General features: G+C 54.2%; 1 protein-coding gene across 1 annotated transcript; it reads left to right on the top strand.

Moving 5' to 3' along the window:
* Positions 1-5028: 5028 nt before the first annotated feature.
* LOC115081463 (transmembrane protein 268-like) lies at positions 5029-14624 on the top strand. The gene is made up of 8 exons (XM_029585937.1): positions 5029-5084; positions 10900-11015; positions 11565-11722; positions 11921-12028; positions 13569-13730; positions 13838-13948; positions 14153-14242; positions 14526-14624. Exons 2-8 carry the CDS (start codon positions 10910-10912, stop codon positions 14622-14624), a joined length of 834 nt encoding a protein of 277 aa, XP_029441797.1. The 5' UTR covers positions 5029-5084; positions 10900-10909.
* Positions 14625-14693: the final 69 nt, after the last annotated feature.

Here is a 14693-nt window from a genome sequence, read left to right as displayed (position 1 = left end):
AAGCATCGCGGCGGCCTGCCACTGCCGCTGGGGTCCACGCATGGGTGAGGGGTCGGACCACCGACGGTTGGCCCAGGGCCTGCTCACCATACCCGTGACCGACCGTGGTCCCGGCACTGTCAACTGCCTTTACGAAATGTTCTCGCCGCGTGGCTGGCAGCTGGGATAAATCCTTGCCACTGTGGACAGGAATGGCTGGGCAGGCCCATTGGTCCTTTCATTCTGGCCATCGTCTGCCATGCTACCATGCCGCACCACGATCGGCGACTGCAGTCACAGTGCTGTCACACCGTGGTCAAAGGCTCCAGGCCATGGCCGGCGACCGCAGTAACAGTACTGTCACGCCGTGGTCAGTGATTCCTAACCATAATAAAATAAGAACCGTGGGCTGGGCAGACTCCTGCTGGGGTAAGGCAAGCGGGTTTGAGCTCTGGCAGGGATGGGGTGGGTGGGACACAGGGGGGAGCCCCGGAGGTGAGAGGGAGAGAGGGGAGAACGCTGGGGTTGAGAAGGTGAGACAGAGGGAGAGCACTGGGGGTGAGTGAGTAGGTCAGAGGAAGCCCTGGATTGAGGGAGGAGGGGGAGGGTGCATCCTAAACGTGAGTGAGCAAGTAGGGTCACAGCAGGGGTTGAGTGAATGGGACAGAGGGGGGGGGGGTGCCCTCAGGGTGAGTGGGTGGGGACAGTGAGGGGGAGAATGAGTGTGTGGGTCTGATAGAAGAAAGGAATTACAATGGGGGTGAGTGTGTAGGTAGGATGGGGGGGGGGGGAGGGCACCCTGGGAGTGAGTAGGATGAAGGGTGGAATGAGTGTATGGGTGGGATGAATGAGGGTATTCTGGGGATGAGTGAGCGGATGGATGTGACGGGGAGGGGGACATGCTGTGGGAGTGACTGGTTGAGATGGAGAGAGGCACCCTGAGGATAACTGGGATGGAGAGGGTGAGCTCTGGAGGTGAGTGGGTGGGAGGGAGCCAGGGTATGCCTTTGGGATAAATAGGGCCAGGGAACCCTGGAGGGGAGTGGGTGGATATGGCAGAGGAGGGGTTGTAGATGGGGTGAATAGGATGGGGGGGGGGCACCTTGGAAGAGAGTGGGTAGATGTGATGGGGTTGGGGGTGGGGGGATGTCCTGGTGGTAAATGGGACGGGAAGAGCACCCTGGAGTGAATGGGTGGATAGAGGAGGGCATCCTGCTGATGAGTGGGTGGGACAGCGAGGGATGTGTCCAGGGGGTGAGGGAGTGGGTGGATGTGTCAGAGGGAGGGGGAGTCGGTGAGACAGGGGAGGGGAACGTGCACTGGGGTGACTGGTTGAGATGAAGGAGGTACTCTGGGGGGTGAGTGGGGGGCTCTGAGTATGAATGGGATGGAGGGGGTCCTTCTAGGAGTAAGCAGGACAGATGGGGGAGCCTTAGGATTAAATGGGACGGGGACCCTGGAGGTGAGTGGGTGCATAGGATGGTGGGGGTATCCTGAGAGTAAATGGGACGGGGACCCTGGAGGTGAGTGGGGGGTTAGGGGTGACACCCTGGTGTGGGTGAGTGACCCACAGCTGTGGGCTGGTGATGCTGTCTTGTGACAGAGAAACGGATAATCTGGCGAATTCCTCAGTATTTATTGGGAATAGTCTGGGTAGGGGGGGTGGCGTTTCTTTGTAACGTGGTTAATTTTTCCTCTGCAGAATCTGATGATCTCTTATTAACCGTGTAACAGAAGAACATTTATTTAAAGAAAATCAATAAAAATTTGAAATTAAACTTCTAAACCGCTGGTGGTCCTTCCCTCCCGGCTTCCTGCGAAGGCAGTGGCGTGGCTCCGGCCACAAGGGGGCGACTTTCCCCGAAACCGGTCGCCCACCTGGCGACCGAGCGGGAGGGGGGACGGGGGGGAAAACAGCGCGTCTGCCTCTGGAAATCCCCTGTCCACGCGCGCTGCTTGACTGCCTCCCGGGAACACCTTGTTTACAAGGGGACACTAAAACTAGGCACTGGCTCTTAGGCACCAGGCATTACCGCTTGCAGGTCATGAAAATCCCCTGCCCCTAAGAGCTTGCATTCTAAGGGACGGACGCAGAAAGATGCGGGACGCGCTAATCCCCTTATAATCATAAGAGGCTGCGGAGGCGCGGCCAACCAGAGGTTTAAACAGCGCGCTCGGCAGAGCGCACCTTATTGCATCAGCCTGCTAATGGGATGACTGCTTAGCGCCCTCTGGTGGAAATCCCATGCACATAACCAAAGAAACGTCATCGATTTTGTGTCGTCTCTAATTTACCATGAAACAGCATATTTTGTGGTTGTTGTTGTTTCTCTGTTGCTGTCAAATGGATGCATTTCTAGAGTTCTTGACTGCCTTTCCCGGCGGGCTACAGGGCGGTGTGCAGAGGAAGCCGCGTGGTAGCCCACGTCTAAGCCCCTTGTTCAGGCAGGCTTTCTCTTATACTATAGGAGGGAACGCAACTGCAGTTACCACTGCAAAAGCTACCGGCGAGCTTCTGACCCCCGAGGCGAGCAGAAACTGGCGCCTCCTTGGCCTTGGATATATTTGGTTTCCTTCAAAATTTGGTGTCCAGGGCCTCTGGGGTGAGGAGGGGGAACAGGCCGTGCTGGAGGATGCAGTTGAAATAGAGGGAGGTCAGAGCCGGGGATTAGATCTGAGCCGTAGGGGGATGAGGTGACGCATCCCGAGGTCAAACACAACAGGGTCAGTGACAGAGCCGGGGATTAGAGCCATGGCACAGGGGATAAAGCGATTCACCATGAGATCACACACAGAGTCAGTGACAGAGCCGGGGATTAGAGGCATGGCACAGGGGATAAAGCGATTCAGCATGAGATCACACACAGGGTCAGTGACAGAGCCGGGGATTAGAGCCATGGCACAGGGGATAGAGTGATTCACCATGAGATCACACACAGGGTCAGTGACAGAGCCGGGGATTAGAGGCATGGCACAGGGGATAAAGCGATTCACCATGAGATCACACACAGAGTCAGTGACAGAGCCGGGGATTAGAGGCATGGCACAGGGGATAAAGCGATTCACCATGAGATCACACACAGGGTCAGTGACAGAGCCGGGGATTAGAGCCATGGCACAGGGGATAGAGTGATTCACCATGAGATCACACACAGGGTCAGTGACAGAGCCGGGGATTAGAGGCATGGCACAGGGGATAGAGTGATTCACCATGAGATCACACACAGGGTCAGTGACAGAGCCGAGGATTAGATGCATGGCACAGGGGATAAAGTGATTCCTTCTGAGATCACACACAGGGTCAGTGACAGAGCCGGGGATTAGAGGCATGACACAGGGGATAAAGCGATTCCTCCTGAGATCACACACAGGGTCAGTGACAGAGCCGGGGATTAGAGGCATGGCACAGGGGATAGAGTGATTCACCATGAGATCACACACAGGGTCAGTGACAGAGCCGGGGATTAGATGCATGGCACAGGGGATAAAGTGATTCCTTCTGAGATCACACACAGGGTCAGTGACAGAGCCGGGGATTAGAGGCATGACACAGGGGATAAAGCGATTCCTCCTGAGATCACACACAGAGTCAGTGACAGAGCCGGGGATTAGAGGCATGGCACAGGGGATAAAGTGATTCACCATGAGATCACACACAGGGTCAGTGACAGAGCCGGGGATTAGAGGCATGGCACAGGGGATAAAGCAATTCACCATGAGATCACACACAGGGTCAGTGACAGAGCCGGGGATTAGAGGCATGGCACAGGGGATAAAGTGATTCCTTCTGAGATCACACACAGAGCCAGTGACAGAGCCGGGGATTAGAGGCATGGCACAGGGGATAAAGTGATTCTTCCTGAAATCACACACAGGGTCAGTGACAGAGCCGGGGATTAGAGGCATGGCACGGGGGATAAAGTGATTGGTCCTGAGATCACACACAGTCAGTGACAGAGCAGGGGATTAGAGGCATGGCACAGGGGATAAAGCGATTCCTCCTGAGATCACACACAGGGTCAGTGACAGAGCCGGGGATTAGAGGCATGGCACGGGGGATAAAGCGATTCCTCCTGAGATCACACACAGAGTCAGTGACAGAGCCGGGGATTAGAGGCATGGCACAGGGGATAAAGTGATTCCTTCTGAGATCACACACAGTCAGTGACAGAGCCGGGGATTAGAAGTGAGGCACAGGGGATAAAGTGATTCCTCCTGAGATCACACACAGGGTCAGTGACAGAGCCGGGGATTAGAGGCATGGCACGGGGGATAAAGCGATTCCTCCTGAGATCACACACAGAGTCAGTGACAGAGCCGGGGATTAGAGGCATGGCACAGGGGATAAAGTGATTCCTTCTGAGATCACACACAGTCAGTGACAGAGCCGGGGATTAGAAGTGAGGCACAGGGGATAAAGTGATTCCTCCTGAGATCACACACAGGGCCGGCGGAAGCACTAGGCGAACTAGGCGATCGCCTAGGGCGCTGAGCATTAGGGGGCGCCGAGCCGCTGATGGCCAATGGCCACCGGTGGATGTCATCCCAATGGTGGCTGAGCGGTGAACTACTGCTATGCTGTGTGCCGGATACACACAGCAAGAAGATCGGCAGGACCGTGGTACAGTCGCGTCTAAACATGCTGGTGCTCCTCCTCCTCCTTCCTGCCTGCCCGCGTGGCCCCGGAAGAAAAATGTTGTCGGGGCCGCGCGGGCAGGAAAGAGGAGGAGCATCAGCCAATGCAGGAACTTCTCCTCCTTCCTGCCCGCGCGGCCCCAGAAGAAAAATGTTGCCGGAGCCGCGCGGGCAGGAAAGAGGAGGAGCATCAGCCAATGCAGGAACTTCTCCTCCTTCCTGCCCGCGTGGCCCCGGAAGAAAAATGTTGTCGGGGCCGCGCGGGCAGGAAAGAGGAGGAGCATCAGCCAATGCAGGAACTTCTCCTCCTTCCTGCCCGCGCGGCCCCAGAAGAAAAATGTTGCCGGAGCCGCGCGGGCAGGAAAGAGGAGGAGCATCAGCCGCGTGCAGAAGAGGATCAGCGCGGCTCGAGAAGACCGGGGCCGCTGCAGAGCCCATCCTGCAGTGGCCCGTGAAGAGGAGGCCCAGAGGTGAGAGAGAGACTGAGGGTTTGTACAGTGTGTATGTGTGCGTGTATGAGATGAGTTGAGAGACTGTGTGTGTGGGTGTGAGTGAAGACCTGAATGTTTGCAGAGACAGCATGGGAGAGCCCCTGTGTGTGTGAGAGACAGCATGTGGTAGTGAGAGCCTGTGCTTGAGCAAGACAGCAGCATATGGGAGTGAGAGAGAGCCTGTGTGTGTGTGTGAGTCAGCATGTGACAGTGAGAGTCTGTGTGTAGGAATGATTGTATGAGAGAGAGCATGTGACAGTGAGAACCTGTGCTTGAGCAAGACAGCATGTGGGAGTGAGAGTTAGACAGGATGTGCAAGAGAGAGACTGTGTATAAATAATTGTATGAGGGACAGCATGTGAGAATGCCTGTGTATGTGAGAGAGAGAAAGCATGTGAGAATGAGAACCTGACTGTGTGTTTGAGGGAAGCAGACAGATGGAGAGAAAAGAAATATGTTATAAAAGGAATTGGCAAAAAAATAAGAAAGAGAAGGTGGAAAAAAAAAAGCCTGTGACCAACCGATTAGAAAACTAAGATCAGACAGCAAATGTAAAAAGAAATAAATTACTTTTTACTGATTGGAACATGTAATCTTTGGGAATGTGCAAGAGTAGCACTTTCTCTATGCGGATCTCACAATGTACGAGATCAGCATAGAGGAACTGGAAGCCCATGGGGCCTGCACAGAGGAGGCAGCAGAATGGGCTGCAGTGCCAATAGCAGCAATCAGCACCTCCGCAATAGCCATACAGCAGCAGTGACAGTGGCAGCAGAGGGATGAGAGAGGCTCTGAGGTTGCTGGCAAAAGAAAGAGAGGGGGTCTCTGCCTTTAGTGTGTGCATGTGTATGAATGGGAGTCTGCCTGGCGGTGTATGTGTGTGAATGCATGGGTGCCTGCCTGAGGGTGTGTCTGTGTATGAGAATGTATGGGTGTCTTCCTGGGGTTTGTATGTGTGAGAATATGTGCCTGCCTGTTTGTGGTGTATGTGTGTGTGTGAGAATAAATGGGTGCCTGCCTGGGGGTCTGTGTGTGTGAGAATGAATGTGTGCATGCCTGGGGGATGGAGAGGGAGTGGTGTGAAAATGAATGGGAGCCTGCCTGGGGTTCAGTGTGAGAATGACTAGGAGCTTGCCTGTGTGTGTGTGTCTGTGTGAGAACGAGTGGGAGCTTGCCTGGGTGAGTGTGTATGAGAAAATCCAGGGGAGTAAGAGTGTGTGAGTGGGGGGGGGGGGGGGGGGGGGGGGAAGAGAGTGTCTTACACCCTGAGAGTGTGTCAGTGTCTGTGAGAGCGAGAGGTTATGGTTGGGTATAAGAGCATGAATGTGTATGTATGTGACAGTGTATGTGTGAGAGAGAATGGACATGTGAGTATGTGTGAGAGAGAGAGGATAACCTCCTAATCCTCGACAATATCAGGGTGACTGGAAATCAAGAGCTCCCATGTATGGACAGCAGGGGCTTTTTAAAATCCTTATTAGTTTTAATTATTGTGTGTTATTTGATATATGTACTGTTTTGAAATATTTTATTGGTGTTTGGGAAATTGTAAAAAATGTATATGATTTTAATTAATAGAAATTCTATTTATCAGTAGTTTTAAAATATTTTATTAGTATGGTTTTACTATTATAACTGATGCTTTGTTTCTTGATTTTATTTGTTTTATGAGGAATGGTTGTTCTGTTTTTCCATTGCTAATACACAGAGTCTGGCTTCTTGGGGTTTCCATTTCAGTTTTTTCTAATTTGTGCTCCTTTATTTTGTATTCTGTATTTGGTGAAGGTCTGTCTCTGCTCTGTGTGTGTGACCATGATGAGAGATTCTGCTAGCATAGGGATCTATAGTAATTGGGTTTGTTTTGTTTCCTCAGTAGGTGGTGTATTGGTATTCTAGGACCCGAGTGTAATATTTACCCTTGCTTTTTCACAGGTAGGGTTATTGTTGTTTGAGTCCTTGGTATTATTACTGTTATGTTATGATGGGATTGCAGTATAGATTTTGGGTGTCTCTTTTGCGGTGCTTTATGTTAGTTCACAATGTGTCTGGCAGTGGAAGGTGTTTGTGCTGCTGTTACTGTGAGGTGACACCAGAATTTGAAAATATCTTTTAGTATGATGAGCTGTAAGGGAAACATCCAAGCTCCATTGTTTGGGGGAATTTCAGTGGATGCACAGAGATACAGAACTGGAGGTGCAGGATTTGTATTGACATTCTGTCCCTTCCTATATATTCCAGACTTCACTCTCATAATCCATATAGAATTAGTTGAATGAGGCTATCAAATAATTTTATAGTAGTTTTACTAGAAGTGTGAAACTGGCCAGCTTTTTAAAATAATGCAGAGGACCCTTTGGACTTTTTTTAACAACACTTTTTTTTATAACCAATTTTAAAGCAGGATCCATGCTATAGAGGTGGGTGTGATGAAGAAATGTCATTTTGGCTCCCCCCCCCCCCCACCCAAAACAAATTCTTCTGTCTAGAGATGCCACTGATTTTCTGTGGCACACAAATGCATTGGCCCCTGGGCGCCGGAGACCCTTGGTGCGCCACTGGGTGCGAGCCATATGGGGCCGCAAGTGGTGGCAAAGAGGAGTGGAGATTTGGCGGGCCGCAAGCAGTGCCCAATCTGCTCGCGACCCAGAAAACCCCAGTCAGCGGGCGTGATTGAGAATGAGGTAGGAGTCGGGGCCGAGACCGGGGGGGGGGGGGGGCGCAAGGAAGAAGGCTCGCCTAGGGCGCCAAATCCCCTTGCACCGGCCCTGATCACACACAGTCAGTGACAGAGCCGGGGATTAGAGGCATGGCACAGGGGATAAAGTGATTCGTCCTGAGATCACACACTGTCAGTGACAGAGCCGGGGATTAGAAGTGAGGCACAGAGGATAAAGCGATTCATCCTGAAATCACACACAGTCAGTGACAGAGCCGGGGATTAGAGGCATGGCACAGGGGATAAAATGATTTGCCCTGAGATCATGCACAGGGTCAATGACAGAGCCGGGGATTAGAACAATTCCATGTCAGAAGGGAGAGGCTGAGCCAGCCCTGGTTTTACTCTCTGCCATGCATGGACTTGAAATTCTCATTTTGGTAAGAAAGGTGGGGGTGGTGGGAGGGAACTACATCTCCCAGCATGCAGTGGGGTACTAAATCCAGGACCTTATGACCTGGCATTGTTTGGTTGGTGCGGCTGGCGCTCCCCTGGCTCCTTTTCCAGCCCAGGGGGTAGGGTTGCCAACCGGCTCCAGATTTTCAGGACAGGTTGATGCTGGGACAGATTCTGCTTTACCCATTGCCTGCCCTCAGAAAACGAAGAATAGAAGTTCCTGCGGGCAGGGGGAATAAAACCAGGACCGGATCGACTTGTCCTGGAAATCTGAATCCAGGTGGCAACCCTACCAAGGGGGTGGTATGCCATGCTGAGCCCCCAAGCAGAAATCATAATTGCCTGGAGTGAGGGAAAGCAAGCCGATCCCTGGCCTCAGGAGGCAACGGGTTTAAAAGGCGGAGCCAGCGGTGCTGCTTGTCAGGTGACTCCTTCTAGCCGGGGAGTGGGAGTCTCCTGCTGACTCACCCCCAGCTCTGACTCAGCACTGTCAGGAGTCGCCAGGGAGGAGGAGGTGGGGCTGTCAGCAGGCTCTGAAGGTGACCTCCCCCCCCCCCTCGCTCACAGAGACGGACAGGTGAGACCCCCCCCCCCCCCCCCTCAGGTGCATGCGACGCTGGCTGTTTACCTGCGCCAGCCTGAAGCGCAGCGGCAGCCCCGCCCCTGAGCAGGCACCCGCGGACGGGGGCAGACCCTCCCCGGATACAGAGTAAGGGGAACCCTGAATCTTTCACCCCCCCCCCCCCTATCCACCGGCTCCGGCGCGGCGTCCCTCCCCTCTCCCTCAGGTGCATGCGACGCTCGCTCTCTCTGTTTACCTGCGCCAGCCTGTAGCGCAGCAGCAGCAGCAGCAGCCCCGCCCCTGAGCAAGCACCCGCGGACGGGGGCAGACCCTCCCCGGATACAGAGTAAGGGGAACCCTGAATCTTTCACCCCCCCCCTATCCACCGGCTCCGGCGCGGCGTCCCTCCCCCCTCCCTCAGGTGCATGCGACGCTCGCTCTCTCTGTTTACCTGCGCCAGCCTGTAGCGCAGCAGCAGCAGCCCCGCCCCTGAGCAGGCACCCGCGGACGGGGAGGGAGGGGGAACCTTCCTCGGGTACACAGCAAGGAGCACCCTGCTTCTCTCACCCTTCCACTACGGGCGCCTCTGCCCTCACCCACCGGCTCCGGCACGGTGTCCCTCTCTCTCGCCTCCCCCCTTCAGCATCCAGCTCTCACCCTCCATCACCTCCCGCATCCCTCCTCCCGCTGTCCACACTACAGCTTATCTCTCCTCCCGACCCCCACCACCAAGCTGATCCTCCCTCACTTTCAACCCCATCCGCTCTTCCTCACCCCCTCCCTCCCAAGGTGGTCCTCTCTTTTATCCCCCAGTCTTCTGTCATTCCCCCTCAGCCAGTCCCTTTCTCCAGCTACTCCAGCCTTCACACTCCTGTACCTGAGCCCTCCCTTATCCCAAATAAATGCCTCCCTCGTGCAAGGGTGAGCAGCAGCATTTTCCTCTGGGTACTGGGGCAAACGTGGATGACAAGTGGTGGGAAGAGAGAGCAAGGTGGTGTTTTTTTCTTCTCTCTTGATCAGGTTCAGTGGTGGGTGAGGAGGAGAGGAGCAGTGGCAATCTCCCCCAGCCGGTGAGCACTCGACCCCCACCCTGACCGTGATCCGCAAGCGGCTGCGGCAGTTAACATGGGGGGGGGGGGCGAGCTCCCAGTCCCCGCGCCGGTCCCCATCCTCCTCAAGCGAGGCTCCCCCGTGGCCGCAGAAAACTCACGGGAGAGTGGGGGACCATTCGCCGGGGGCGCCGGCCGTTTCAGGCACTTGCGACCTCGGCTGAAGGTTTTGTGACCCCTGACCCACAGTTTGGGAAGTCCTGCTCTACCCCCCCCCCCCCCGTCTCCTACCTTGCCCCCCGAAACCTCTCCACCCCTGCCCGCCCAGCGTCCCCAACCCTCCGCAACCCACCTGGCTCCGGCTCTCACATCTGCCCCGGGGTATTCTCCATTCCCTTCCCCCGTAGGCTGCTGCGCCTTAAACGCAGGTAGCTCGCACCTGGACATTTCAGGGGTTTGATACCCCCCCCCCCCCCCTAAACAATGTCGGTGCCCTAGAAGACAGCCATGTAGTTTGCCTAATGAAAGAACTGGCCCCGGTAAGTTGATTTTTTTTTTTTTCCTATCGCAGCTCTAAAACCTTCACCTGGCCAGAGGTGACGGGGACCCCCGGGAACCGTCCTTGCTATGGTCCGCCCGTTGCAGAAATAGGATTCTCGGTTCTCCGTGCAAAAAAAAAAAAAAAAAAAAAATTTGACCGTCTCCTTTCCAGCGCCCGGCCCGGGTGTCTGCTTTGTGAATGCGTGCACGGCCTTTTTTTTTTTTCTTTCTATTAAATGTTGTTATTATGACTGTCATTGATTTAATTGTTTTGTATTATTTTGATATATATATAATGTTTGTTTCCTCTTAATTTCATCTGATTGTAAAGCCCGTTGCTGATTTATTGTTCATTGTAAACCGAGGTGATGTTCTTAACGTGCCGCGGTATATAAAAAAAAATCACTAAATAAATGAAATATTATTAATAGTAAGACCGCCCAGAGCTGTATGAGGGCAGTTTATTAAATCAGAATAAATATAAAGATATGAAAGACATGGCTTGTTTTGGTTTTCTTCTTTTTCTCCCAGCGCAGGAGAGATGGACGGGACGGAGAGCGGCGCTCCGAGACCTGGCCAGGCGGCCATCGACCTGCGTCTCCCCGCGGGCCATCCCGAGGCGTGCACAACGGACTCCCGGCACGCAGGTTTTCCCCCGAAGGGCTTTCTCTCCCCCCCGTCCGTGACCCAGGCCGGTCCGAAATCCAAGGATGTCCCCCCCCCCCCTTCCCGAATGTTTGGATCGCGGGGGCCTCTCTGTGTCTCGGGCGCAGAACCCTCGGCCCCTTCTTACCCGCTCTCTTGTGCTTCCCACGGAAAGACGGGTGTGGGGATAGGCGTGGGAAGCCGGAGGGCGTCCGGGGTTGCAGGCCAAAATAACACCGGACACTCGTCCGGGGAGGGGGTGGGGGGGTAAGACCTTAGGAGGCGTCGCTGCAGATCTCCGAGACCTTCCGTTCTGCGAAGGTCACGGGGTTTTTGTTTTTGTTTTGTTACTGGGGACGGGCGCCGGGGCACACACGGCGTGACTCGCGCGCGGGGGTCGAGGAAGGGTTTTTCTCGTCGAGCACGGCGGCACCCCGGGGGGGGGGGGGGTCGGCGCGGCGGGCACGGTGGCCGCCTCGCTGCTGGTGGAGGGATTTCATTTTGCCTGGTTCTCTCTCTCTCTCTCTCTCTTCCTTTTTTTTTGGCTGCAGGTCCGGAGGATCCGGAGGGGAGCGGGTGCCTCCAGGACCGGGCGGCTCCCCTCTATAACGGACGCGTGCTCCTGACTCTCGGCACCGGGGCCCCCTGCTGGGGCCCGGGCTTTGATTACGGGGCTTGCGGGCCAGCCTTCGCTCGGCATGGACTGCGGGTGAGTAGGGCTCGGTCCCCCGACTTCTGACCCGTTTGTCCATGGCTTCTTGCTTGATTTTTTTTATCTGCGGCCAAGTCCAGGGGCAATAGAATTCAGCTGAGATCAGTGCAACTTGTGGCATAGGTTATTAATGCTCTGCCTTTAATCAACTTTCTCTCCCTCCTCCTTCGCTCTCCCACTCTTCCCCCACCACAGGTCCCATCAGAGGATTACGAGCTGCCCCTACGTCAGGCCCTGGACGCTCCCGAAGTCAGAAGGTTTCTCTGCTTCAGCTCCTGCTGGTTCCTGACTCTCCTAGCTCCCGTAAGTCGTCCCTTCCCTTCCCTTCCTGAGCTTAGCTTTACCAAGACCTCCGCCGTTTCATGATCCCAGCTAACTTATGGGCCGATTCAGTAAAAAAAAACGCGGAGAGTGGGCGATTCAGTAAACAAATTAATTTAAATTAGGCCCGGCGGTAAAAAGAGGCGCTAGGGACACTAGCGCGTCCCTAGCGCCTCTTTTCGGACAGGAGCGGCGGCTGTCACAGCGGGTTTGACAGCCACGCTCAATTTTGCCGGCGTCGGTCCTCGAGCCCGCTGACAGCCACGGGTTCGGAAACCGGACGCCGGCAAAATTGAGCTTCCGGTTTTTAACTTTTTTAAACTTTCGGGACCTCCGACTTAATATCGCCATGATATTAAGTCGGAGGGTGCGCAGAAAAGCAGTTTTTACTGCTTTTCTGTGCACTTTCCCGGTGCCGGCAGAAACTAGCGCCTACCTTTGGGTAGGCGCTAGTTTCTGAAAGTAAAATGTACAGCTTGGCTGCACATTTTGTTTTCTGAATCGCACGGGAATACCTAATAGCGCCCGCAACATGCATTTGCATGTTGCGGGCGCTATTAGTTTCGGGGGGTTTGGACGTGCGTTTTGGACGCGCTATTACCCCCTTACTGAATAAGGGGTAAAGCTAGCACGTCGAAAACACGCGTCCAAATGCCGGCTATCCGTGTGCTCCGTCGGAGCGCACTGTACCGTATCGGCCCGTAATTAGGCAGAACCACTGTAGGAGGAAAACACCACCCCGAGCTTTGTGCGTCTGTCGGTGTCGCTCTGCAGTAACCTGAGCGCAGAATGCAACAACGATCCTGCTCCGATATCTCCTGCGATTTCATCTCCTTCCCCCTGGTTAAGAACATAAGAAATTGCCATGCTGGGTCAGACCAAGGGTCCATCAAGCCCAGCATCCTGTTTCCAACAGAGGCCAAACCAGGCCACATAGAACCTGGCAATTACCCAAACACTAAGTCTATTCCATGTAACCATTGCTAATGGCAGTGGCTATTCTCTAAGTCAACTTGATTAATAGCCATTAATGGACTTCTCTTCCAAGAACTTATCCAAACCTTTTTTGAACCCAGCTACACTAACTGCACTAACCACATCCTCTGGCAACAAATTCCAGAGTTTAATTGTGCGTTGAGTGAAAAAGAACTTTCTCCGATTAGTCTTAAATGTGCCCCATGCTAACTTCATGGAGTGCCCCCTAGTCCTTCTATTATTCGAAGTGTAAATAACCGAGTCACATCTACTCGTTCAAGACCTCATCATGATTTAAACACCTCTATCATATCCCCCCTCAGCCGTCTCTTCTCAGATGAACAGCCCTAACCTCTTTAGTCTTCCTCATAGGGGAGCTGTTTCCATTCCCCTTATCATTTTGGTTGCCCTTCTCTGTACCTTCTCCATCACAATTATATCTTTTTGAGATGCAGGCGACCAGAATTGTACACAGTATTCAAGGTGCGGTCTCACCATGGAGCGATACAGAGGCATTATGACATTTTCCGTTCTATTCACCATTTAGACGCTGTACGTCCTGGCCTGGTGCGCCCTCTTCTCGACCTTTCACCTCTTCCTGCGCCCCCTCGTCGAGGAACACCTCGCCGTCTCCTGCTTGGGGTTCAGCGCTGCGTCGGTGCTCTTTGCCGGAGCCGTCGCGCTGCTCCTCGGCCGCAGCCGGGGACAGGTAAGCAAGAGGGGTCGCCCGCGCCCTGGCCACGATCCATCCCCCCTTTATTCCCCCCCCCGTGACCTCTGATCTCCAGCTTCCGCCCCCCCCACCCCTTTTTACAGGTCACCGTGAACAGCGATGTGCGCCTGATGAGAGCCAACGAAGGGCTGCGGGGCCACCGGCTGCTGGTGGGACTGTCGGACTGCATGGAGAGCTGCATGGGGCGCTTGCAGGTAGTGTTCAATAGTGCAGCTCGCCGGGCTGGGGGTCAGAGGGGCACTTGATGTGTGCAGCTGCGACCGTGGTCGGTTAATGACATGCGTGTGCGTCTGTAAAACTGCTCGTTCACGTGTGTGTTGTCCCATGTATGTCGTACTGTGTGGTTTTTTTTGTTGTTGTTTGTTTTCTTTTTCTCTCGAGTCTTTTGCCTTTCCCAGCTCACCTTCTGCTTTTTTGATGTCGGGGACTGTCTGCAAAGACTGATCCAACTTCTGGAGGGAAGACCGGGCTCCCAGAATCCCCTGCAGGTGAATGCACCAATCCATCCTTTGTGCATGAAACAGATACAGTGGGGAACTGAGCCATCTGATTAACTGTAAGGATTATCCCACTACTGCCACCATTTTTTTTAACTTTTTTTATTTTTGCCCTATGTGACAGCCCAGTACGGAGGGCCCCAGGCACCAATCCTACCGTTGCCACTAGCTCCCACTGCTCGACCTGAAGCCAGTCCCTTAACCTCCCTATTTTTTAAGAAATGCTCTGTAAAACTGTAACCGTTCCCATTTTTCTTTTTTTATTCTGGGATAGGCGGGGGTGCGCCGGAAAATGGGCGGATTCTGCGTCAGCGTGATGGAGAGTGGCCCCGTCCCCCTGCAAGCCGCCGGAGCCAAGAGCATGGATTCATGAGAAGACCCCTTGCTGCACGGGAGCAGAGAAGGGGGAAAACGACGGTGAATCGTCCGGACAGGGAAGGCT

Source organism: Rhinatrema bivittatum, unplaced genomic scaffold (assembly GCF_901001135.1).
Source record: "Rhinatrema bivittatum unplaced genomic scaffold, aRhiBiv1.1, whole genome shotgun sequence".
In the NCBI taxonomy this organism is placed as follows: Eukaryota; Metazoa; Chordata; class Amphibia; order Gymnophiona; family Rhinatrematidae; genus Rhinatrema; species Rhinatrema bivittatum.
The sequence above is the reverse complement of the archived record's forward strand: the minus strand, read 5'-3'. Positions and strand labels throughout refer to the sequence as shown.